The sequence below is a fragment of the Corvus kubaryi genome, unplaced genomic scaffold (genome assembly GCF_017639235.1).
Source record: "Corvus kubaryi isolate FWS band 111438036 unplaced genomic scaffold, C.kubaryi_AGA036_p1.0 68, whole genome shotgun sequence".
Classification (NCBI taxonomy): domain Eukaryota; kingdom Metazoa; phylum Chordata; class Aves; order Passeriformes; family Corvidae; genus Corvus; species Corvus kubaryi.
The window spans coordinates 11,041,421-11,064,814 of record NW_024582056.1 but is presented as its reverse complement, the minus strand read 5'-3'; the positions used below and the strand labels follow the sequence as shown (position 1 = coordinate 11,064,814).

The 23,394-nt window shown below is 39.8% G+C and overlaps 1 protein-coding gene across 2 annotated transcripts in view; it reads left to right on the top strand.

The window, feature by feature from the left end:
• Nucleotides 1-23,394, top strand: part of ADCY2 (adenylate cyclase 2) — a 204,200-nt gene that overhangs the window by 6,331 nt on the left and 174,475 nt on the right. For both annotated transcript variants that reach the window (XM_042048731.1, XM_042048730.1), the window contains exon 2: nucleotides 15,641-15,838. In XM_042048731.1, the coding sequence (XP_041904665.1) occupies nucleotides 15,641-15,838 (198 nt within the window). The remainder of the gene's footprint in view (nucleotides 1-15,640; nucleotides 15,839-23,394) is intronic.

Here is a 23,394-nt window from a genome sequence, read left to right as displayed (position 1 = left end):
AAAACTTACTTAATGTCACAAATTGTGACTCAAAATGGTGGATCCACAACTGCTAATCATTACTGCAGCTGGCAGAAATGATAAATAACATACTGACTAGAGCTGTTCTTTACTGTTGTGCGATGGGAAGAAGACAGATGATGTATTGGGCTCCAATTGTCTGCTGTCTTTATCAGCCTCAAGCCGGGTATGTGGATTCACAAATCCTATACAGGCAACTTCATAGTGGATGTGCCATGGACCTGTGAATACCAGTCTGCTTAATCTTCCTTAAATTTTTAAAAATTGGTTTCAAGTTCCTTGTTTTGGACAGATATATCCAGCCCATTTGTGGGGATCTTAAAACTCCTATAAAATGGTGAATGTTTCTTTGAGTCTTCAAGAGCTCTTCTAGATTAAGGGTGTTAACCAGAGATCACAGTCTCTACGTTGACACTGTGATTAAGAAAACTTATTATAACAGTAGTGGTCACTGAAGCCTTCCAGACTGCTCCGTGCATGATTCCAAACTGATGGACACTTCACACAGATAGATGTGTTCTGCAAATCTCTTGAGCAGCTGGCTGTGCAGGCATCATGGGAACAAAGTTCATTTGAACACTGGTAGTGTTTGATCTGTGCCTACATCCCCAGTGATAGCTGAGCTGTGATCCCAATTATATGCTGCCATAGTAGCTTCTTCATACTTCAAAAAGAATTGAATCAGCTCAAGCCAAATTAATCTGTGATGATGAGAAGATGCCAACAGATTAAACTTCTGTTTTGGGGGATCTGGATCCAAAAACAAGTGAATTGGCACAGTTCCACCCTTTTTTCCCGACTTTTTTTTTTTCTTTGAGCGTCAAACCTGATGAAAAAAACCTAAACCCCAAAACAGCTCCATGCATTTTCTTCTGCATATCTTTTGTTTTTATATCTCGAATAAGCAGCCTTCAGACACTGAACCTTATTCAGGTGATGCTGAAAATTGAGGGGACTATTACACCATCTGTACAGAGGAGTGTGAGGCTGTGTCTACAATTACTCTCCCAGCTGTCTGTTTCTCCAGCCTGTATAGAAACATTTTCTTTATCTTGTCTCTAATCAGAACTCTTGTTCTTAGTGGTGCATACATGATATAGAAGCCCCTTGCTGCTTCTGGTGTGACCCTGTTCCAGGCTTGTGTCTAGGAGAGACAGAGGAAATGACCACAAATCATGACCTGTTAGTCTGAGCATCCACTTCTTCCACCATCCATGCTTCTAGTTTTGAAGTTTTACTTACCTGGAAGATGTACTCCAAAGTGCAGGGGCAGTGGCTTCTGGTTGCATACACCAGGGAGCAGCTGGGATGAGAGGTGCTCTGGCCCATCTTTGTTTCCCAAATAGCTTTTCAGAGCTGCTCACTAAGGTTTGCAAAAGTAGTTCGACCTTACTTTTTTTCCACCTACCTCCTCACAGCTGAGCTGTGTAGTGTGGGACCTTTTAAAGACCCTAAATGCTATGGCCTGCACAGTGTGTCTGCCCACTGACTGGATAAATGGGATTGTTGTCCTTCCATTTCAGGTTAAATTTCCATATCCCTGTCTCCAATTTGCTAGTACTTTGGTCAGTCTGGCAGGAAAATCCTAGGAAGACTAGATTCCCCCCAGCTCCTTTTCCAGCAAGATTGATTTCAGGCTGAGGACTTGGACATGTTCTTTCCTCTGAGAGATGTTTTAGGAAAACAGATGCTCTTTGAACTTGGCTCAGCACCTGCTTGCAAGTGCTCCTGTTCCTATAGAATTGTTTAGGTTGGAAAGGACCCTTAAGGTCATCAAATCCAACCATTAATCCAGCACTGCCAAGTCCACCATTAAGCCATGTCCCTAAGTGCCGTATCTACGTGTGTCTTAAACGCTGACAGGAATGGTGACTTCAACACTTCCCTGGATAGCCTGCTCACCCTTTTGGTGAAGAGATTTTTCCTGATATTCAATCTGAGCCTCCCCTGATACAATTTGAGGCCATTTTCTCTTGTCCTATAGTTTGTTGTTTGGTGAAAGAGACCAAGACCCACTTTGCTATGCCTTCGAGGTAATTGTAGAAAGTGTTAAGGTCCCTACTGAACCACTTTTTTTCTCCAGGCTAGACACTCCTAGTTCTCCCAGCTTCTCCTCATAAATCACTTCTGTTGCTTCATGAGCCTTGGCAGGTGGGTATTACCGCAGGCCTGGTTCCTATGGTATATCACTGTGTCCCACAGCCATAGGGAGGAGGAGGAGGAGGAGAAGATCCAGCAGGCAGAAATTGTGCAGCAAGATTGATTTATTTAATTATTTTACAAACTCTTTTATAGACTTTTTTCTTCATAGTTTAATTGGACAAAGGCTCAACCACCCCTTGGGGTGATTGGCTAAAATCCTAAAACATCCATTGTCAAAATATTTTTCTACTATACCATAACCAAGACTTTTCAAGGTTGCAGGTGGCTTGGTTGTTTACATAACTCTGCTACCTCTTCTGCAAGAGAGAAAAGTCTCTCACGGACTTAGAAAATAGCAAGAAAATCCTTGCTAGCAGCATTTTTGTATCTACAGGTGGGTGAATTCTCTTTCCTTGATGCAGGTACTGTGGTGGTCCTTTGTTGCAGCACAGTGGTCTGAGAACAGTCTAGTCTGGTCAAGACCTAGGAGGTGGTAGGGTAGGTTGTCCAGACCAGTAGCTTGTCCGGTAAACCCCACAGGGCATCCCCACCCTCTGAGTTCATGCCAGAAAACAGCCATAGACTTTCGTTGGGGCTTGTTTTCTGCACCAGTGAGCTCTGGTAATTTTTAAACCTGACTGATAGGTGGTGGGGTTTTATAAAGTTGCTTCAAGTGATGTGACATCTGTTTAACAATAAAACAATTTACCAGATTGTTTCCGTTTTCTTTAATTTTTAATTTTAATATTACTTGTACTTTAATGAAATGTGGTAACAGTACTTATGAAAAAGCCCTCAACTAACAGAAAATAGAAATGCCTGTATTTGCAGAATCTGTTTTGCTCTATTTCCTATGAATATGTCTGAAGTTTTACTCCTGAGATGTTACTTGGCAGTTATAATTTAAGTGTAAGTTAACATGTTTGTTATCTTTATTTTAAATTTTATCATAATAGAAATAATAGCCACTGCAGAATGTGTTCTTGATCTTGAAATCAAAAATCTACTAAGGTATCTCTTTGACTTGAAGTCAGTTGAGCTGAGAGACTTATGAGAGTGTCAAAAGTATCCTGAGGGGAGTAAATTTTAAGAGCATTGTTGTGATAGTAATAAAGGTGTTTAGTATGTAATTGCACAACCTTAGGAAATACTTGAAAAGTAATTACAAAATGACAGTAGTGCCTTTCAATATTAAAACTATTTTTCATGCTACCCTATTATGCCGATAAATCTGATAGATACTCTTGCAAAATGTATTTTTAAAAGACCCATTAGAGAGAGAAGCCTAAGTGTACCTTTTTCTTCATTAAACAAACCTTTAAAATGAGCAGTTTCCTTATGTGCTGAAGCTCATGTGCTCCCTGGCTCAAATTTTGTGATCCTTACTTTTAAGTGAGTTGCATCTTGACATTTTTTCTTGATTACAGCCAGATTCTCCAGTTATTATGTCAGGAGGAAAATGATGAGGGAAAGCCACCTTTTAGCTTCAATTTAAAAGCGACAGCCAAAATATGTAACTGTCAGTATTAAATAGCTCAAACAGTCACATAAGTACTTCTGGCTTCTACAAATCTGAATGAGTATTTCAGACATCGATGAATCTATATGTGTACAAGAAAGGCCATAATTTCACTTTTAATACATGCTACAGTGTAGTTAATCTGAAAAAGATGTCTTTGAGTCTTGTGAAGAAGTATTGTATTACCCTTAATGTTTAGCTGATGGAGCTTTTTCAACAATGACTTGTTTTGAATATAGTCAACTACAAAATAATACGTTCTTCCTAAGTGTTTTACTCAGTTTATCTTCCATGTATTGTGACCTGTATAAACAGTATTTGCATTTACTGGAGAGTTTCTTTAAAAGTATTTTTATAATAGGAGGAAGGATTTTGAGAATATCTGAAAAACAAGCTAAACTAAGTTACTTAGCCACCCTTTTTTGAGAGGAAGTCAGAACCAATGCATGTAGATTAAAGTACGCAAGAAAGATATTTTGATTGCTGTATTTACATTAAAAATTAATAAATGATGTGAGTAGGTTTTAATTACCTCTGGAGCATGAAATAATTACAAAAGTACAGATTTTTGCTCACTTTTCTGCTTGTTGTATCCCCCCTCTTGTGAAGGGGACTGTAGCGGGTTGGGTTTGTAACTGGGCGGAAACACCAATTTGGTGTAGTGGTTTGGTCCAGATACTCATTACTGTTTATCTTCTGTGAGATAAGAATTAGGAAAAACGCAAAGCAGGCACCAACCTTGAAAGAATATAAAGAAGTTTATTAACAGACCTAAAAGAAGAAAAAAAATCATACCACACCTTCAGAATTCTTCTCCTCCCCCCACCTTCCTCCCTTCTCCCACTGACAATGTAAAAAGACAACCCTTGAGATGTTCAGTCTGTTTACCACTTCCATAATAACCTTGTTCAGTCCATTTAGGAAGAGGAGTCTCTCTTGCTCATGCTATGAAAACATTATCACAACGAGACAGCCGCCCACTTCCAAATAACTTTGTTCAGTCCATTCAGGAAGAGGAGTCTCTCTACTCGCATGTGAGTCCCTTCCCCCAACTTGCAGCTTTTCCCACAACTGCTTTTGAGGGTCCACTCTTGAAGTTTTTTGGGGTACAATTTTAAGGTTGAGCTGTTCAGAAACAAAAGTTCTCTTCACCCATGTCTCTGGGAGCATTTCATCTCTAAGAAATCTTTGGGAGCATCTCTAGGAACTGAGGTTTCTCCTTTCCCATTTGGAGCAAAAGTCCTCATCACTTCCATCACTCCCTGTTCAACTTCTCATGAAATTACAGCTGCGTCAGCATCTGCCTATCTCAGCCCAGGTGCTTTTGCTTACGAGTTGAACACTCCACCCCCATATCTCCATGAAATTACAACGGGATACTCTGATATATCATAGCTTTACAAGAGAATTTCAGCTTTAAGCATCTCCTCTTTCTCTTCCCTCTGGTTTTCAGCTCTTCACAGCACTAAAAGGGTTAATCTCACCCTTGCAGCTGGAATGTGGCTTATTGAAGTGGAGAGGGGGGAGAGTCGAGCTGCTCCAGCTGCCCACAGCAGGGCTGTGGGGGGGGGGGGTGGGGTTCCATGGATGGAACAGGGCCCATCGGCTCCAGGATGGCCGTGGCCCGGCCCAGCCTGGCCCGAGCAGGGCCTGGGCTTGGCCCGCTGGCCCCCACACGGGGCCCACAGCCACCTGTCCCAGCGCTGGGAACGAGAGAAAGAAACTCTGCCTCAGGGTTTCTATTCTTAAGTGTGGATCACAGAGGCGGTCACAATTTTAAGTGGCTTAAAGAATTGTCCATATTCAAACTGGCCAGCTGATAGGTTCTATCAGGTCCCAGAGGAAGCTGTAAGCACGCCTTGGCAAGGACATCACTTCTGGGACTATGCTTGCTAACCTATGACAGGGGACATTCCAGGGAGCAGAATGTAAGTAACTGTTCTTGGTCTCTGGGACATGGTTTTCGTTTTGTGGCTGCCAGCTACTGCCACTGGGTAGGACAATTTTAGAAGTGCACCAGCTGAGTGTCGTAGCCACTGGTAACTGGGTTTGACCATCCTGTTTTTCATAGGCTGTTACGTGTTTTAAAGTAAAACTTTTGATAATTGGCAGCCTAAGAGAAGATTGAGATGCTGCTGGATGACCGTAAGGCACGACAGTCCCGTTCATATTCCCTGACCCTGTTTGTGGGCCTTCTGAACCCCAGCTTATTAAATACATAGTTGTATGCACTGACAGATTTTATATGACATGTGGTTAGCAAGAGGAGAGGACACAAATCTGTGGAAAATAAACCAAGAGAGAGAAAACTGCTGATACGGCAAATGAGGCTGTATAAAAAAAACGCTTACTGTTCAGGTTGGGTACATGGTATTTGCACAGGGCATATTTTTGAATATAAAGTATAGAGGCACATACATCCTGGTTCTACTAATTATGTTTTTGGCAGGGATAGGTGTCTGTCCTGTATTCCATGGCAGTAGGGAATGGTCATGGGCTCATGGGGCTCTGGCTACACCTTTGCATGCGGATAGATCCAGTGGAGGTTGTTCCTGTTGGCCTGAGATGGACACTACCTTTAAACATCAGAAGAGCTGAATTAAAGGGCAGTCTCTGCACTCCATGCAGGGAAGAGAAACCTTAAAACCAAGTGTTACTCCTTTAGAATCTAGCCACTGTATTGCAGCTTTGACCATTCTTGAAAACTATCATTTGGAAGTGGTGATTGAACCAGAATTACGGTGTTCGTCATGCATTGAGGTGGCATTGTGATGTTCTCACCTCTTTATTCTATTTTCCTATGTTCTGCATTTTGGGTTGTTTTTTGACTGCTGGTGAGGACCTAAGTAATGTTGCAATGGGTCTGGCTATGATAAACACCAAATCTCTCTAAGTATTAGTAGCCAACCAAGAACCTGTTGTCTTGTGCATAAAATTAGGATTGCTTTGTCTGAGGTGTATCTCTGCACACACATCTCTGCTGAAATTCATCTGCCATTTTCTTGTTCCATGGTGACTTTTATGAGATCCTTTTGTGTTTCTTCATAGTTGACCCTTATCTTTGCCAGATTTCTATTCAGCCCTTTTCCCAAAGTGGTTATGGATATTTTGAACACATACCCTAGGATTCCTGAGGCCTTTGGTACCTTTGTTTTTAACAATTTTTCCTAGGGTAGATGCGAGGCCTGCTGGTACTTCCCTTAGTCTTTGAGAAGGATCCCAGGAGAGACTGGCATTACATCACATGTCTGTCTTTGGATACTCTGGAACTTTTGGGTGCAGGTTACATGCTACTGCTGTTTTAGCTTTCTCTTCTTTGAGTCTTATTGGCCGTTTCTGGTGAATCCTGACTGCTTGTGGTGATATTTTTTTTTACATTTCAAATTTCTGCTTTTGTCTGTAATGCCTTTCACTAATGCTCCAATTTGAGACAGACTTTTTGATGTATTTCCCTGCATAGATTATTTTGGAATGAGAATTATCCCACACTGAACACAGATAAAAAACAAAACAAAAACAACTCGAACCTTTTCTGCTACAATCTGTTCTTCTCTGGTTGTTTTTTTTTTAATACCTGCATTGTCTGTTTGCTTGGAAGTCCTTTAGCAGGCTGCCAACTCCTGATTATGTTTCAAAAAGAATTTACTACTTATTTGTATACTCTTAAAAATAATTTCTCAAGCAAGTTCTTTTCTTGGCTGGCATTATTGAGTCTTTATATTAATTGAATCTTTATATTAAATCCTTTTTTATCCCCTTTCAGGTTGTTGGTTTTTTTTTTTTTTTTCCTATTAAAGATAATTTTTAGAAGCTTCACTACTTGGATGTTGAGGCGTTCTGGTTGTATTTTAGTCTTTTTCAAGTTGTTTAGGGGAATTGGTTAGCTTTTGCCCTGTGCCTCTGAGTTTTACAGTGTCTTCAGGCTCCCTACAAAGATTTTAATCTGTAAGCTTATAGCTGCCCCTTTCAGTTTTGGTGTTTGGGTCTTGTCATTTGTTTGCTTAACAAGATTTGTCATTGGTATAAAGAAGCTCCTCAATAGCAATATTTTGTGAACCAGATTCTTTCCATTTCTTGAGATCAGACTAATCTCAAGATTGTTTTCTCTTTCTTCATATGGGTGGGTTTTTTCATCTGTGTACTTGTTTGTTTTGTTTTTCAGTAGTGCATGAGACACAGACTGTGGTCTCAGCTTCCATCTGCTGTTGTGATCCTTAGCAAATCCATCTGGGAGTCACTAAAGTGTCCCTTGACCTGCTGTGTTTTCTTCTTTGACAGCCTTCCTTATATCTGCATGATAACCAGTCCTCTAAGTAATTTATTTTTATGAGGCTTTGCTGTTCAGTCTCTTTTTTTTTTTTTTCCTCATAGCCACTTTATACTGTTTGTTAATTTCTTAGACTGTTAATAGAGGCCTTTCTTCAGTCCCTGCTGAAGTGTATGGCTTTCAGTCTCTTTCTACTTTTTCATTATTCTGCTGATGGTTTTTTTTACACCAAGTTTTCAGTAAGGCTATTGTGTAAATAATGCTTCAACAACAGGCATTTTAGTTCTTCCATCTAGCTTCCTAGGCTTGTAGAGAAGAGTGTTTACTTTCGAATGGGTGTCTTATTTCTCTGACAGATTTTAAAAAGAGAATCTGTTCTGCCTTTCCTTTGCTGAAACCTCCTTAGTTGAGTTTAATCAACTTCTGTCCTTTCGTTTAGTTGAGACTTACCAGTCTCCTTGACATTACTGCTTCTCTTGAACCATGCACTCTGTTTCTATAACAATCAATCTTTAACATTCAATTTGAATGTTTTCCTATGATGTTGCAAGTGCTAGCAAACTCATTCTTATCTAGTTTAGGTGAAGCTCAGCTACCTTCTAGAGACAAAATCCCTATTCCCCAAATTTCTCAGTTTCTTTAATTTCCCTTTTGAACACATTTTCTTAGCCGCTTATTAAACTTTTGCTTTCCACCCAGGTTTTTTTTGGGGGGACCATTTATGGGAATGCTACAATAGTTCTCTGCTTCTTCACTAGCAACAAATATTTTGCCTCCAGAACTTTTATTTCAACTTCTTCTATTACTGTTATTTGCACAGCAGCCATGGCACCTCCAAAGAGCTTTTCCAAACACTCTGTGAGGTCTGATGTTTTTTGCATTAAAGAGAGAAGTCTGTGATCTCTGGCATGTTAAGACTTTGTGTTCCTGATAATCATTGCTACAACACTGAAGCAGACAAGGTTCACTTATAGCTATCAGGCAAACTTGGAAAAATCTGGATACAATCATTTTCTACTGACTAATTGAGAAGATAAATAATATCTATATGTAGCTGGACTAGCTAAAAAAAAATCCACTGGCCAAAAGTGCTTGGCTCAGTAGTCAGGCACGTGGGTGGTCAGAGGGGTGTTCACAAGACCTGCAGGGCTGGTCACTGCATTGTCACTGTTAGTCCTGTGTGCTCACAGGGATATCGCCTGCAACGTCAAAGAACAGTTCCTGTGGGATTGCAGCAGAGGTGCTGCACTGGTGCAAAACTGCACACTTCTCATACAGGCAGCACGTTTACAGCACATGTTGTTCACGTCTTTCAAGCCTGGGGAAAGGCCCCAGGTAGCCCAGAATGTCATCGGAAGGGTTTGGATGAAATCTTGCTGCTCCAATAATGTTCCCATGTACTAATGAATACAGAATAGCATAGAATGTGGCCATGGATGCAGAACTGCTTCTCATGGTTACATGGAACATCATGCAGCAGCTGGGCAGTTGTAATGCCACATGATCCATATGATGTGCAAATGGCTGGAGTGACGTGCATCTAGTGGGGAGTCAGATATCTCTGTGTGCTAGCAGCAAGTGTAGACTGCACATCAGACTCATTAATAGACAGAACTGAATTTCTCAAGACAGCAGACATCATGAAAGAACTGGATTGGAGCCTGATGCTGTTATCATTGATCTGCTAAGCCAGACAGGGAATGCTGAATCAAGGAGAAAAAATATTCGGGCATGCAGCTACATAGGGCTTTAGTGAAAATGAAAAGCTTCATTGACACAAACTTCAGGATGGTTTGATTCAAAGATACAGTTCAGTTAATTTTCTGCTAATGTCCTTATAAAAAAAAAAAAAGCACTTGTGAAAGCTTCTAACCATGCATCTAAGCAAGAATAACAAGCAAAGTTTTATGTTATGAAAGATAAATGGTGGGCACAAAAGACAGAGAAGTCTTTCTGACTTGTGGATCCAGAAAATACTGTGCAGTCTTGGAAATAGCATCTGGCCTTAAAGATGCTGCACAATTTCTGAAGTGGAGATGGAGTAATACTAATGGAATTGATGGAAAAGAAACCTGGGACTGCTGGCCAGAACTTTTCAGTTGTTGTCCTAAATGATGAAATCCTAGATGAAACTGTACAGCTACTTGGCCAGGAGCAGGGCACAGCACCTCTTAGTAAAATGGAGATTTTTCCAGCTGTCTAGCAGATGGCACACAGTGCAGTCAGCCGTAAGCAAAGTCACTAAAATATAAAACCATAGGAGAGGGGTCACAAGTAGCCAGAAGACTTTTGCAGATTTTGTAGAGAGATATTTTTGAGATGTTAGAGAATTTAAATGCTGTCCAGTTTTACAAACAGAAGGGTGATTATGTCTTCTGAAAATCATTGTCTCAAGTCCTGGAACATGTTTTGCAGGAAAAATGGGTGGTTTTTTTCCACAGAGACAACTCAAAAGATTTTTTAAGTCAGACTGGTTAAAGAAGGATGCTTGATTGAGAGGTCCATAAGCTAGTAATCCTTCAGCCCTGTAACGTTTCTTGTAACACTCAACACTTTTGAAAATAGCTGCATGAAATTGAAGATACTGAAAATTGAATAGATGTATGAAATAAAAAATTAAATCAGTGTCTGAAGAACATTACTCACTTGGTTTTATATTTACATTTAGAAAGTGTTTCATTGATCTCAGCAAAAAGTGATTTTAGTAGGAATTTAATGTGGTAAATGGTTTGAGTTAATTCAAAGCGTGTGATATTTCAGATCCCAGCAGGAGTCCTCTGTATATAGACTGCTGTTGAATTCCATTAATCAAAAAAGAATAAAGAAAATATGTCAAAAGAATGAGGGACCATGTTAAAAGATTTTATGCTAAAACTGGCATTTTAACTGCTTATTTGTTCATTTTTATGGATTGTTTCATCTGACTATGTTTTTATATATAACAGTGAAGTGCTCTACAGCGGCTTTGGTGTTTAAAATTAAACTGAGGGCATGACATTATCTGGGAAAGAACAGGATGTCAATTGAGAGAAGGTTGTGGGTTTTGGAAAGATGAGTGAAAGCGACTCTTCAGATTTTACTGGTGATAACAAGATTATCACACTTTGGAAGAATTTGTGGGGGTTGGAAAAATTTCTAACAGTAGACTTTTTAATTTCTTCAGTAATTAAAAGACAGCAAGATAGAAAACACTCAGGGAGACAGAGCTGTCAGGTAAGATCCATGTATTGCGGGCTTAGCCATTATGTTCAAAAGTGTCATGCTGATATTTTAATTCTGTTACCTCTGGTGTATTTTAATTTCTGAGACTAGTGGGAAAAAAAAAGGAAAGTGTTTGGGTTTGTTTTTTTCTTTTTTCCCCCCACCTCTTTGAGGACTGGTTAAGGTAACAGAATAGCTAACCTTCAGGATTTTTCAGGTTTTTGCAACACCCAACCTGCTAAATACACTAATAATTACAAATATTTTTCTGGAAACTGCAAGTTCTAAATGTCCTGCTCTTAAAGTTACAATTCTGTAAAGATTTAGTTCCTCTGAAGTAATTAAAAATAGCTTCCAGAATAAACCTCTGCCTTACAGGGCCTGCTTTTCTTGACCTGACATTAACATGTGTTTTAAAGGCAGGATTGTGAAAATCCCCCTGTACACATAAAGTTTCCATAAAGGGTAAAATTATAATAAAGTTTTATTTTCTCCTATATTTTATGAATTGCCTAATGTGTACCCTATTCTGTCTTTAAATTTCAATTTTACTTCAGAATTTGTTTAGTGTATGGTGTGATGCAAGCAGCTTGTCATCACAGAAGGATGTTGTCCTGTGTCAGCTCAGAGAGGTCACCTGTGCTCAGGACCTGATACGGTGTGGTCTATTTTTTTTTTTTATTTCCTTCCATTTAAATCAAAATGTAAAATTGTGTAGTAGGCAACCTGAGAAGGGGGGAAAGCAGAAGTAAAATTTTAGATTTAGTGATCAAAATAGCTAAGTGTTGAAATCAGTGTATGCCTAAAAAAGGAAACTGAGTAGCTGTTAATTTGGAACAAACACTTTGATGGATTGATCTAATTATAGAATACATATAAATATATGTAGCTGCATGAGCATTCATGTACTCTAAACAGACATCTAAATATTGTTGATTTGTTATGAAGCCAAATCCTCCCAGAAAGTACAGTAGTTTTGTTATTTTTTACCGATGTGGAGAAGCATGCAGTTGAAGTGCATCTGGATTTTCTCGCCTAGTATGTTTGTAGCATGATCCTTATCGCTGAAATGCCAATTTGCCATCATTAAAATCTGTGTTTTTCCACAGTCTTGACTTACTCCAGGAGCCTGTGGCTTCCTTTGATGCTGTGACTTGGGCTGCGTGACAGATGGTGCAAGGAAGTTAATGTTGTCCTGTTGCCTGTGACATCTGTCTCTTGCCACAAGAGTTTGGCAATCCCACCTGGAAGGGCAGAAGTCAAAGGTTGAAGTTAAATGCTTTTGATGTTAACTGAGCTGGCATTGGTTGTGCCAGATACTGAATCAATTAACTGAAACAAGTTTCTTAGATTGGATTGATCAAAAGTCACAACATTCATATATATAAATCAGTAGTTCTTCCTACTAGTAGGTAGGTTTTATATTTTTACTATGCAAGATTGCACGTATGTTACTCTATGCAGCTCTGTACTTGTGCAGACACTAACCCCTGTGCCTAAATTTAAGGCCATAGTTTTGTTTTCTGTGTGACTACCCAAGTGCTTGAAAGCCTTCATGTGTGTATGTGATATTTGGAAGCTTCGTGTTTGCATTTCAGGGTTAGAATCACCACTTAAAATTTCTTGACACTTTTTTTGCTTATACCGTAAAAGTCAGTGTTGCAATAACAATTGCTTAAATGTGTGACTTCATAAATCCAAAAGGGCATTAAAAACAAGAAGAGTGGAAAGATGAGCTGACTTTTGTCTGGCAGGGTGGGGTATATTGTGGTGGTCTCCTTGGTTTGAGCCTGTCAGGGTGGTGGCTGGAGCTGGGAGCAGCTGGGTGTCCCAGTCTGTGGTGCACATGCAGGCAGGGCAGCAAGGAAAACGAAGAAATGGGAACAGCGGAAGGGGACAGATTTTTACAGCAAGCGTCTCTAGATATCAGGTTGTAAAACTTACTAGATCAGGGGAAAAACAAAACTAAAAACAAACCCTGCTGATGGCATTTTTAAGTGTTTGTAAATTTACAAATTTATTTGTAAATTTTTCGTTTTGATTTAATTGAAGCAAGTCTTATATACATAAGAAAGGAAAAAAGTCATATTAAGATACTTTTAAGTAAAATGTCATGTATTTGATTTGAAAATCTATCAATAAACAAGATTTAACAGGGCACTAAGGAAGCAACTAAAAAAAGGGGAAAAAGAAATGTTGTTTCTTTGTGCTTAGATGTCTTACAAATCATCAAATACGTACTTTCAGATTCTCTTGAAGCTTTCACCAGCATGAAAAATGGATCTGAGGCTTTTGTGCATGAAGTCTGTGGTTACTGTTGCAGCAGTAGCATTTGGGGCCTGCTTTTGGGAATCCTTGTTGCTGCAAATGAGGCTGTTAGAATTCAGAACAGCTGGGGAATGACTAAAGATCCCGTGACTGTACTTTGGTATAGTGGTGTTTTACTTCAATCAGGCATACCATTTTGAGCATATACAGCAATAGAAAATCAAATATTTATTCTTTATTAATGCATCCATCATTAGATGATTTAAAGATGTTAGTGTAGTAACTTACAAGTAAGTTCTGTAAATAAATTTAAATATTGAATATTCTGAATCTTACTTCACGTTATATTCTAGTCCTTGCTCTGGGTGTTGTTTGTACATTCCAAAGTAAGCAGTTGCTAGGAGGAAATGTATATATGTAATCTAGAGTCTGTACTTCCAGATAAATACTTTAAGCAGAAGCAAATCATATAGTACCTTGCAACTATCCCTGTCAAAAAGACTTTTATAGAGCTGTGGACATAGTTGATTTGTGAGGCATTTTGACAGCTGCATTGTTCAGCGTGATTTACAGTTTTCTCAATCGGCTTCAAATAAGATTAAATCATAGAGTGTTTTGGGTTAGAAGGGACCTTAAAGATCACCTAGTGCCAACCCTCCTGCCCTGGGCTGGCACACCTTCCACTAAACAAGGCTGCTCAAAGCCCCACCCACCTTGTCCTGTACCACTTGGAGAAGGGAATTATCATCAGCGCATTCTGGGAACTGCCTGGATTGCTCGTGCCCTGCTGTGTTGCCCATTCAACAGGTATTGGGGTGGCTGAAGTTCCTCATGAGGACTAGGACTTGTGAACACGAGGCTGTTCTTGTCTGTCTATAGAGGGCCTCATCTTCTGAGTCTTCCTGGTTGGACGACCTGTAGCAGACTCCCACTGTAATGTTGCCTATCTCTGCTTTCCCTTTAACCTCGCTTATAAGCTCTCAGTCAGCTCCTCATCCGTCACCTGGCAGGGGATGCTCCATGACATAGAGGGAAGCACCCTCTCCTTGTCTCCCCTCTCCTGTTCTTCTTAAAGAGCCAGTATTCTTCCATTCCAACCCTCCTGTCATAGAAGCTGTCCCACCACATCTCTGTGATAAGATCCCAGATGCACATCTCTTGTTTACTTCCCATGCCCCCAAAGCCAGCGTACTGTCTAGAGCGGCTGGAATTCCTTCTCCTGCTGACTTGCAATCCCTTTTCAGATGCAGAGCATCTCTTTCTGGTATTGGCATCAAACTTCTAGGAGTGGAATGAACTTAAGTTCTGTTCGCCTGCCAACTTTAGTTTGGTGAGAATTGGTGACAAAACTACTTGTGTTCTGGAGTCCCTTACCATCACCCTCTGCAATCCTTCTTGGTATTGCTCAGACTACTCCTGGCTGTGTCACTGGTGCCCGTGTGAACCTACAGCAGTGGGTAATAGTGAGCTCCATGAGGCTTGGGAATCTCTTGGTGGCATTGCTGATATGAGCCCCCAGCAAGCAGCACAGCTCTCAGGGGTGTGTCAGGTCAGCACATGGGCACCTCTGTACCTCTCACAAGAGAGTCCCTGCTGCTGTCACCCATCACGTTCTCGTGGTTGCGTTGGCTGTTACACACGGAGCAGATGGGGCTGCCTGGCTCAGCTCCAGCACCTCTCCTGATGCGATGGGTCTTTTCAGTCTGCAGAGCAGCACCTCTCCTGATGTGATGGGTCTTTTCAGTCTGCAGAGCAGTGAAAAGGTTCTGCAGGGGCATGCTAGGCTTCAGGGGATGTTTCTTTCTCCTGCAGATTCATGCTGTTGCAAGCTTTCATTCTTCTGCATCCCTCTCCGTTCTGTGTGTGCTGGCAGTGGAGTTGTTGGCTGGTTGGCCATGGGCTCTGGATCTACTGCAGACTGAGCTTGGAACCAGCTTTCCAACCTCATGTTGCACACACTTCTCACAGCCTACTGCAACTCAGATTAGTAAAAGAAATGGTGTGCTCTTGTGGTTAATATTTGCAGTAGTAGTTATGAAGATGATGCTCCACATAACAGCTTCTTACCATGAAAGAAACCGTATTTTAATTGAAAGTTGCTTTAGATATCCAGTCATGTCTTTTTGGGATCTCCATGTACAATCAGTTTAGAGTATGTTATTGGTGTCTGACCTTTAATTACGTTAGCTTTTAACTTCCTTTTCATTTTCCTCTGTTTCCAGGAAGTTGAAGACCACGTGGCATTTTTAATAACTGTTCCAACGGCCCTAGCAATTTTTTTTGCTATATTTATCCTTGTCTGCGTAGAACCTGTATTTAAGAAGCTGCTTCGTATATTTTCTCTGGTGGTCTGGGTATGTCTTGTTGCCATGGGATATCTCTTTATGTGTTTTGGAGGAATCATCTGTCCCTGGGACCAGGTAAGACTGTCATTATTACTAATTTTAATTCCATTGGGTACATTTCCAAGAACCATTCTATACAAAAACATTCATGTTCATTTTTGTGGGACATCTCACGAAATGTTTTTGGGACTAAGTGGTTGCATGCTGAGACTCCCTCCATCTGTTTTAGAAATACCAGAGATGTGCATACTTAAAATATATTAGGAAATATTAGAAGGATTTTGCTTTTATATTTTTAAGTTCCTTTGTATAATTAATACTTGATCCCAATCACCTTTGTAGAGTGAATATTTGACTGTAGTGGCCAGTTAACATGGCAGTAAATGCTAGTTTTGTTCAACACTGCTGATGCTATCTTTCTTAGTTTAAAATGTTTGAGCTCTTAGTGTAGGCTTTCTGTGGTCTTCAGGGTGTTCTCTAGCAATGCATATGAAAAAAGGACTGGGAGTCTCCTTACTTGTCTGGAAAAATGGATGAGTAGAGAAGCAGTGAAGTACCCTTCACATTTTTAAAATTTTGTAATGAAGACAAAGAAAAATATAATTGCAGCCTAATAGCTGCAATCAGTAACTGATGTGCAATATCCAACGCTGTGTCTGATCGATTCTTCTGAGTTTGCCACATCATTTTCTTTTCCCCAAACCATTCTACACAGGAATACTCCTCATATAATATTTTTAAAACTCTTCAAAGGATGGAAAATTTTTTTTGAACATACAAATATGTCTTCTGAAAATTTCATGCTGATTCTATGAGTTTAACCTTTAAATGGTATTACTCTATCCAGAATGCCTTCTAGGTCCTTGAGATAGACTTGAAATAAATTCTCTGACTTTTTACTCAGATCTTGCCAAGGCTTGGGCAAATATTGAACTTCAAGTAGTTCCTTTAAATTCTTTAATGTAAATTATTTAAATTACTGGTATATGTTAGTAATACTTTTGGAGCCGTTATCTTTGTGGGTAACTTTATATTTTCATTTTCTTGGAAGGTTGTGGGATTAATTATCTAAGAAACCTCCTACCTTGTTTGGGTTTTTTTTTTTAGTTTTTTTTTTTTTTCTTTTCAGTATTTAAAACGACCAAACCGGGTCACACTTGCATGTAGTAAAAAGCAACCAGAACATGAAATAATTTTTTCTAGATATGGATTTCACTCTGGGAGTGCTTGTATCTTTGTAGTATCAGGTCTAGATAATTCACTTGGTCTTACTTTTTTGATTTGTTTTCGTTGGCAGTTGTGTCATGTCATGCTAGAATATTTCAGACGTTCAAGCTTAGATGCAAATATTTAATTGGCCGTATTATTTATTCATTGCAAAAGATACTGAATTTAATTTTGGTATTTGAAAATGGGATAATGGTTTTCCAAAGCACATGGACTGAAAGAGATGTAGGAGGGATACTGATGTCTTAGTCCTGGAGTTGTATTTAGCCTGTGAAAATGATTTGTCCTGCGTTGCTTTCCTCTTAGGAAAAATGTAGGCATTCCCACAGCATGCAGGGGATGTGTCTGGCCCCATGACAGAGGAAGGACTGTGGAGCTCTGGGAAAAGCCATTGTCTTCCTGTAGGTTGCCAGGACACAACTCCTCTGATGTTTCAGTCTTCTCTTTGTTTTGTGTGCAAGAGCTGCTTGGAGAAAAGGATATTTGGGACGGAGCTGCCTCTCTTGCTCTGCCGGCAGCAGCTGGCTCCAGGCAGCCGCCTTGCCGAGTGCTTTGCAGGCTCCAGCTGAGAGAAGGCAGGGCTTTTCCGGAGTGCCTGGACCTGGCGGCAGATGTCTTTGGCATCTGCTGGGAGAGGGGCTGTGCCAGAGTAGCCCCTGGCCACTGCTGGGAGTCCAAGGTCTCCCTGTGGCTCCCTGTAGTGGGACCCTTCACTTCCCCAAACCTGCTTTTTTTTCCCCCCTTTGAACAGCAGACCACTTTTGTGGATTGCTTTTGTAGGTGTACTTTTGCCTAGTGTCAATTAAGAGTAAACTATGGAAATACAGGCATCTTTCTGGGAATTTGACACGTTACACAAAAGACTAATTGCAGCTATGATGTTTTCAAACATTTGAAAAAGATCTGTGAGTAGTAAAATACTGCCTTGTATTCCTGTGATGCTGCTGTTTTGTTTGCTCTGCACTGAAAATATGTAGGTCAATAATTGGTGTTCTCTCTTATATGTGAAATCAAATCGGAAAAATCCTTCCTTGGTGATGATTGACAGGTTCTTTGTTGAAATTTTACATTTTGTGAATCTTTAAACCATTTTACTTGGCATATTAGAGTGGTTTTGTGATTCCTTTATGCTTTTTATGAAAGAAAGGAGACACCGTGTAAAAGTTAAATTAGTTAGGTTTCAATATATCTCTGTCAACGTTAACTAATTAGAAACTGATGAAAAGAGTCAGTTATTGCATAGTAACTTACCAAACAAGTGCTTTATTTTAATTTACTTCATATTTATATAGATTTACTTTAATTTGCTTTTAATTTACTTCAAATTACAGCCTAACTTCTGTTCTGGTCCAGGAGAGTTTAAAAATATCGTAACTTTCATGTCCCCTAAATCTTAAGCATGTTAAGAATATGGTATTTCTTAGTTGTACTAGTAGCTATTGAAAGATAGATTTTCTGCATACCACAGTAAATAGAAAGAGCATGTTTTTGTGTCATTTGTGCACAGCCCTTTGAGTGGCAACCCTTCATCTTTTAAATTTTGGCTTAATGATTTTCATGTGCCTTTTGGCTGTTGCAGCTGCTCAATGTAGTTTGTTGTCTTAAGGAACCTGAGGTGTGAACTTTTGCAGCTTTTGTTCACAATAAAAATACCTCTTGAGAGAGATTATTTTGGTTAGGAACTCAATATATATTTAATGCAGAGCAGTTCCTCCTTAGCCTGCAGGCCCATAGCTCAAATAACCTGCAATTAGTAGAGGGCTGGAAACGAAGTGGTTGGTCAGGACCACTGTTTTGTTTTTTTTATTAGACATCTGTAGGCTGATGTGAAATAAGTGCAAATAGTAATTGGTTTCAGCTACCTTTTTGCTGTCCCTGCAGACTGCTTTTATCAGTCTCCATTTCCTTGACTCTTCTTTGGTTGCAGCTACAGTTTTGGAGAGAAAGCTCTTATCAGGTGGGTGTCTGGCCGCTGTTTGAAGGGGGAGGACAGTGTGGCTGTGGACAGTTGCTTTGTCCCTTGTGCCAGTCTGCCAGTTCCATGCTGGTTCTGTAATTGCCTGCTGAGCCTGATCCAAAGGCTGTTATTGTCACTGGACTGCCCAGGTATCATCACTAACCCATCTATGAGAGCAGCCAGCAGATTTGCACCATCAGCCGTAGTAGCTAACTTACCTCTTTCTGGGTGTCCAAACTCCCTTACTCCTCTGTGCCAACAGTGAAGAACAATGAGTACACTGAGAGGGAGATGGAGCGTGCCTTAGGGAGACGGTGAGTGGCTTAACATGAAAACAATTGAAAGAGTGATGGCAAAAGTCTTTTGTACCTGACAAATTATTTTAAAGAAGTGTAGCAACCCACTTTTGTTGCTGTCAGCCCAAGTTTCTGTGGCAGTGGAGCCCCTGGTTTTCCTTGGTGGCCTGGGGAACTTAGATCCTTTGTTAGGACCTTCATATGCTACAGTTTGCATGAGCCAGGAGGGAGACTGGTCTGCCTGCTAGGAGTCATGAGACACTTGGGTTGGTAGGAAAGAAGCAGAGGAAAGGCAGTCATGTGGAGGCTCAGAGAGAGCCACTGCCTGCTGGCAGTAATGTGTGGAGATGGTTCCAGTGAGGAAAGACCCAAGGGCAATGCTTGTTTAGCAAGGTCCATGAGGAAATCTGTGGATGGGGTGTTGGTGGAGGGCCAGTAATGCAAGGCAGGCAAGCTGAGCAAGGAGAGCTGGTAAAAAGGAGCGATGTATAGATTTTATTGTGTTAGAGCTCTTCCTTACTATAGTATGAAGCACCTTTCCTTTCAAAATGTAAATCCAGTACCTGTCTGTAGAGTTCCATGCTGGGGAATGAATTTAAATCAGTTTCCTCTTGTTTTGCTGACAGTGTAGTTATTGTACAACAGTTGCCTTTCTGTGTCACCCTCTGTCATGTCTAATATTTCCTCAGCCTTTTATGCAGGATGTATGTAAATATGACATAGCACATTGATATCAATGGGTAAAAAGAGCTCTTAAAGCATGCAGTGGATGATATAAAAAAAGAGTAATTATGCAGCATTATACTAGTCTAATGAATTCTATCATTGCAGGATTTTGGTATTCAATTCTATTTAATCATAAATACATTTGCACAGTGCAGGCACCAGATGTGTTCTTCCTCCTCTATATTCAGTTACAGCACAGAAATTACTTCAAGTGGAATTTCACACTTTTGGTTTTTAAAAAAATATCCAGAGTGATGTGTTTAGAATATATGTTTGATTATTTTAGCCTAAATTCTGCTCTTTGAGCAGAATTTAAAATACTTCTTTGTTTTGTTTTAGTGTGTTGATATGGAATGGTTCAATTCGGGCCTTGGAGCAGTCCTGACTTAGGAAGTGTGGGCAAAATTTTATGCACTAGTTTTATAAATCTCTTTTTTTTTTGGTACTGTCTTAGCACCTGGAGATAACTGTTGTGTGCTGAGGGGTGAGGGCCTGCACAGAGTTTCTGTGGTTGTGGTAATTAGCTCCTGTATTAGGCAGTGTGGTGAGAAAATGGGTGTGCAGAAAGGGAAGACTTGTCTTTGTGTGGAATTGCATTGGGTCTGATTTCCACACCTTGCATGGGACCTGCCTTATCTAAAGTCAGCCCTGCCCTAAATAATCAATAACATGTTTTGTGGTTAAGCAGTATGAGAAAAAAGTATTCTTAAATATTTGAGGAAAGCAAGGCAGGTGTAGTGAAATCCCTGCAGCACAGGTAAGTGAGGATGGGTTGATGCTATACCACTTGTTCAGGATCTGGAGTGTGGGGAAGACTCAACATTTTTTTAAGTTCAAGATTAACCAGACTCTCAGGAATGAGTATCCTAAACAAGGAACAAAATCTTGAAGGAGCATGGTTCAGTAACTTGTAGGTGAATATTCACCTGAAAAAGGACATGAAGGAAGCCAGAAGCATTGTATGAAAAGGAAAGACCCTGCCAAGCAGACGATACTCTGCTTTAGGAATAGGTACGATAGAAAAAGAAGAACCCCCCAATCCACCAGTATATACTGTATTTTCAGTTATATTCATGGAAAGAGAACAGATGATTTTTATCTCGATGCTTTTTTTATAAATATATAAAGTCACAGGCTTAATAGGAAGACATTTAAGTGGTTTCATCAAGTCTGGTATGGTTATATATGTATAGAAGACAGGAAAAAGATGAACTATTAGAGAGACCTGCCAGTTATTAAAATCAGCAATACAGTAAATTAATATAATACCATAGTGTGCGAACCCCTGAAATCCCCATTGGCATAACCAACGTGCCATTGTTAACCTTTGATATGTCATGGCAGTGCATTATGAGAGCAGTTTGTGAAAAATTAACTGATTACTGTTTTGAGTAGGGAACGTATTTTTGAAAGAAAAAAAATCTGTTTTCGTGCCAAACAGGAGACTAGAAGCCCTGCTAAAGGGAGATGACCATTATTAAGGTAACTGTACATGTAGGTGAGGGGAGGTGGCAGGTTGTGTGACTTTAGAGGGCGTCAGGCAGGAGCAAGATTTCTGGCTGGATTTCTCAGAGAGCTCTCTGGAGAATGTTTCCCTTTATTAGTGCTTTTTTACTAGTGAAGGGGTAACTGAATGTCACTGCTATAATGAAATTTGTTGATGACCCAGTTCAAAGATTCCTAATACAGCTAAAGACCACAATGTTACGGGGAAGAAAAGCTTGACCTTGAGGACTGCAGTAACAGCAGCTAGATGAAATTCAATAATAGGAAATATGAGGTGCCTGCATTTGGGGACTAACAGCAGAAGTTGCAGCTATACACTGAGTTCATCAGTAGAAAACACAGCAAGGACAAGCAGAATGAAAAGAGGAAGCATTAGCTGTTCACTGGGTCATTTGGACATGTGTCCAGACAAAAACTCGTTTGTGATGGCAAAGTACCCAGCTAAAGATGAATCCTTGCCTGGATGACTACATAAACCTCTAGTTGCATATATTCAAAAGATCACCAGGAGAAAGGGGAGTTTGTGAGAGGAGTTGAGAAGAGCTTGACTTGGGTATAGATCTGCAGAGGAGAAGAATGCTGAGGGGTGTGACTGCCATCTACAGATAGTCCGTGGTTGCAGACATCAGACTTGAGGAGAAGCTACGGAAGACAAAGAGTTAGTGACACACACAAAAATAAAAGTCATCTGGCCAGTAATGAAAATTAAACTGTACATTAAAATGCATCCCATAGCCATTGGGGCACTCAGTTTGTGGAGGTTAATATCCCCAGGATAATAAAGATTAAAATAATGAATTGGTTTTACAGTGAGGAATGCTGTCCTTAGCTGAGAGTCAGTCAGTGTCTTCAATTGAAGAAACATGGACTTCAGTGGTTCAGAAGCATCCTTTTAGTTCTTTATTCCTAATGCTCTACTGAACATCTGGAAACTACTGAGTTGTTTTAAATGACAATTTACTTTGACCTGTGCCTGAAGTTCATCTAAAAGCTGAAGAGATGCATTTTCTGAATTTTAAAAGTTCATGGTTTTTGCTATCTAAATATCTTCTGTCTTTCCAGTGTTCTGGAGAAGTAGTCTCAGAATTTAAAGCATCTGGGGATAATAATTTTGGGTCAATTTCTGATCTCTTTAGGCATTCATTATAACATTTATGAGAGAGGATGTAATATGAAGTAGAAGAGACTGGATGTGTCCTGGAACTTACTGAAAGATCCTTATGAAATTCTTGTTTCCCTGCTAGTTTATTTTCCTTGACTCCATTTCCTGAAGTTTTTTTCATCATGGGGGGACAATTAAGTACAAAGGCTGAGCTGATGGTAGTTTTCATCAAGATTATTGCATAGTTTACATGCAATGTGATAATTGCAGTGCAAGTCATGTGAATGAATTTTGTTGAGGCAAATGTACATATTGAAGTACAATACAAATGTGAGACTTGGATAAATATGCACTACATGAATGTGGCAAGATTTTTCTCTTTGATGGGAAGTAACATTTATCAGTAAGAATATGAATGTTTCTGAGAATACTGAAACTGATTTTAAATGTCATACTCTTCTGATGTTTCTGAAATTGAGAGACCAAGTGACAAATGGAAATGAATAATTCAAGCCCTTCATATGGCTTCTTATGTGCTTAATAATTGATTTGACATTAGGAAATAAACATTTAATAATTTCATAGTACACATAGAGTTAACAATTACTTGTATGATAGAGCTACCAGAGAACCATTAAAGCAGCTCTCCAGCACTTCTTGCTAGCAGGTTTAACGGAGACATGCAAATATCATTAATTGGAATTGTCTTTTACTCAGAAATGTAATGCTTTGCCTGACTTCCAGGAGGGAAGGTTTTGGCATGATACTGCATTAGTCTGTTAGTTTGAGTTCTTTGGCCTTGCATACCTGCCTACCA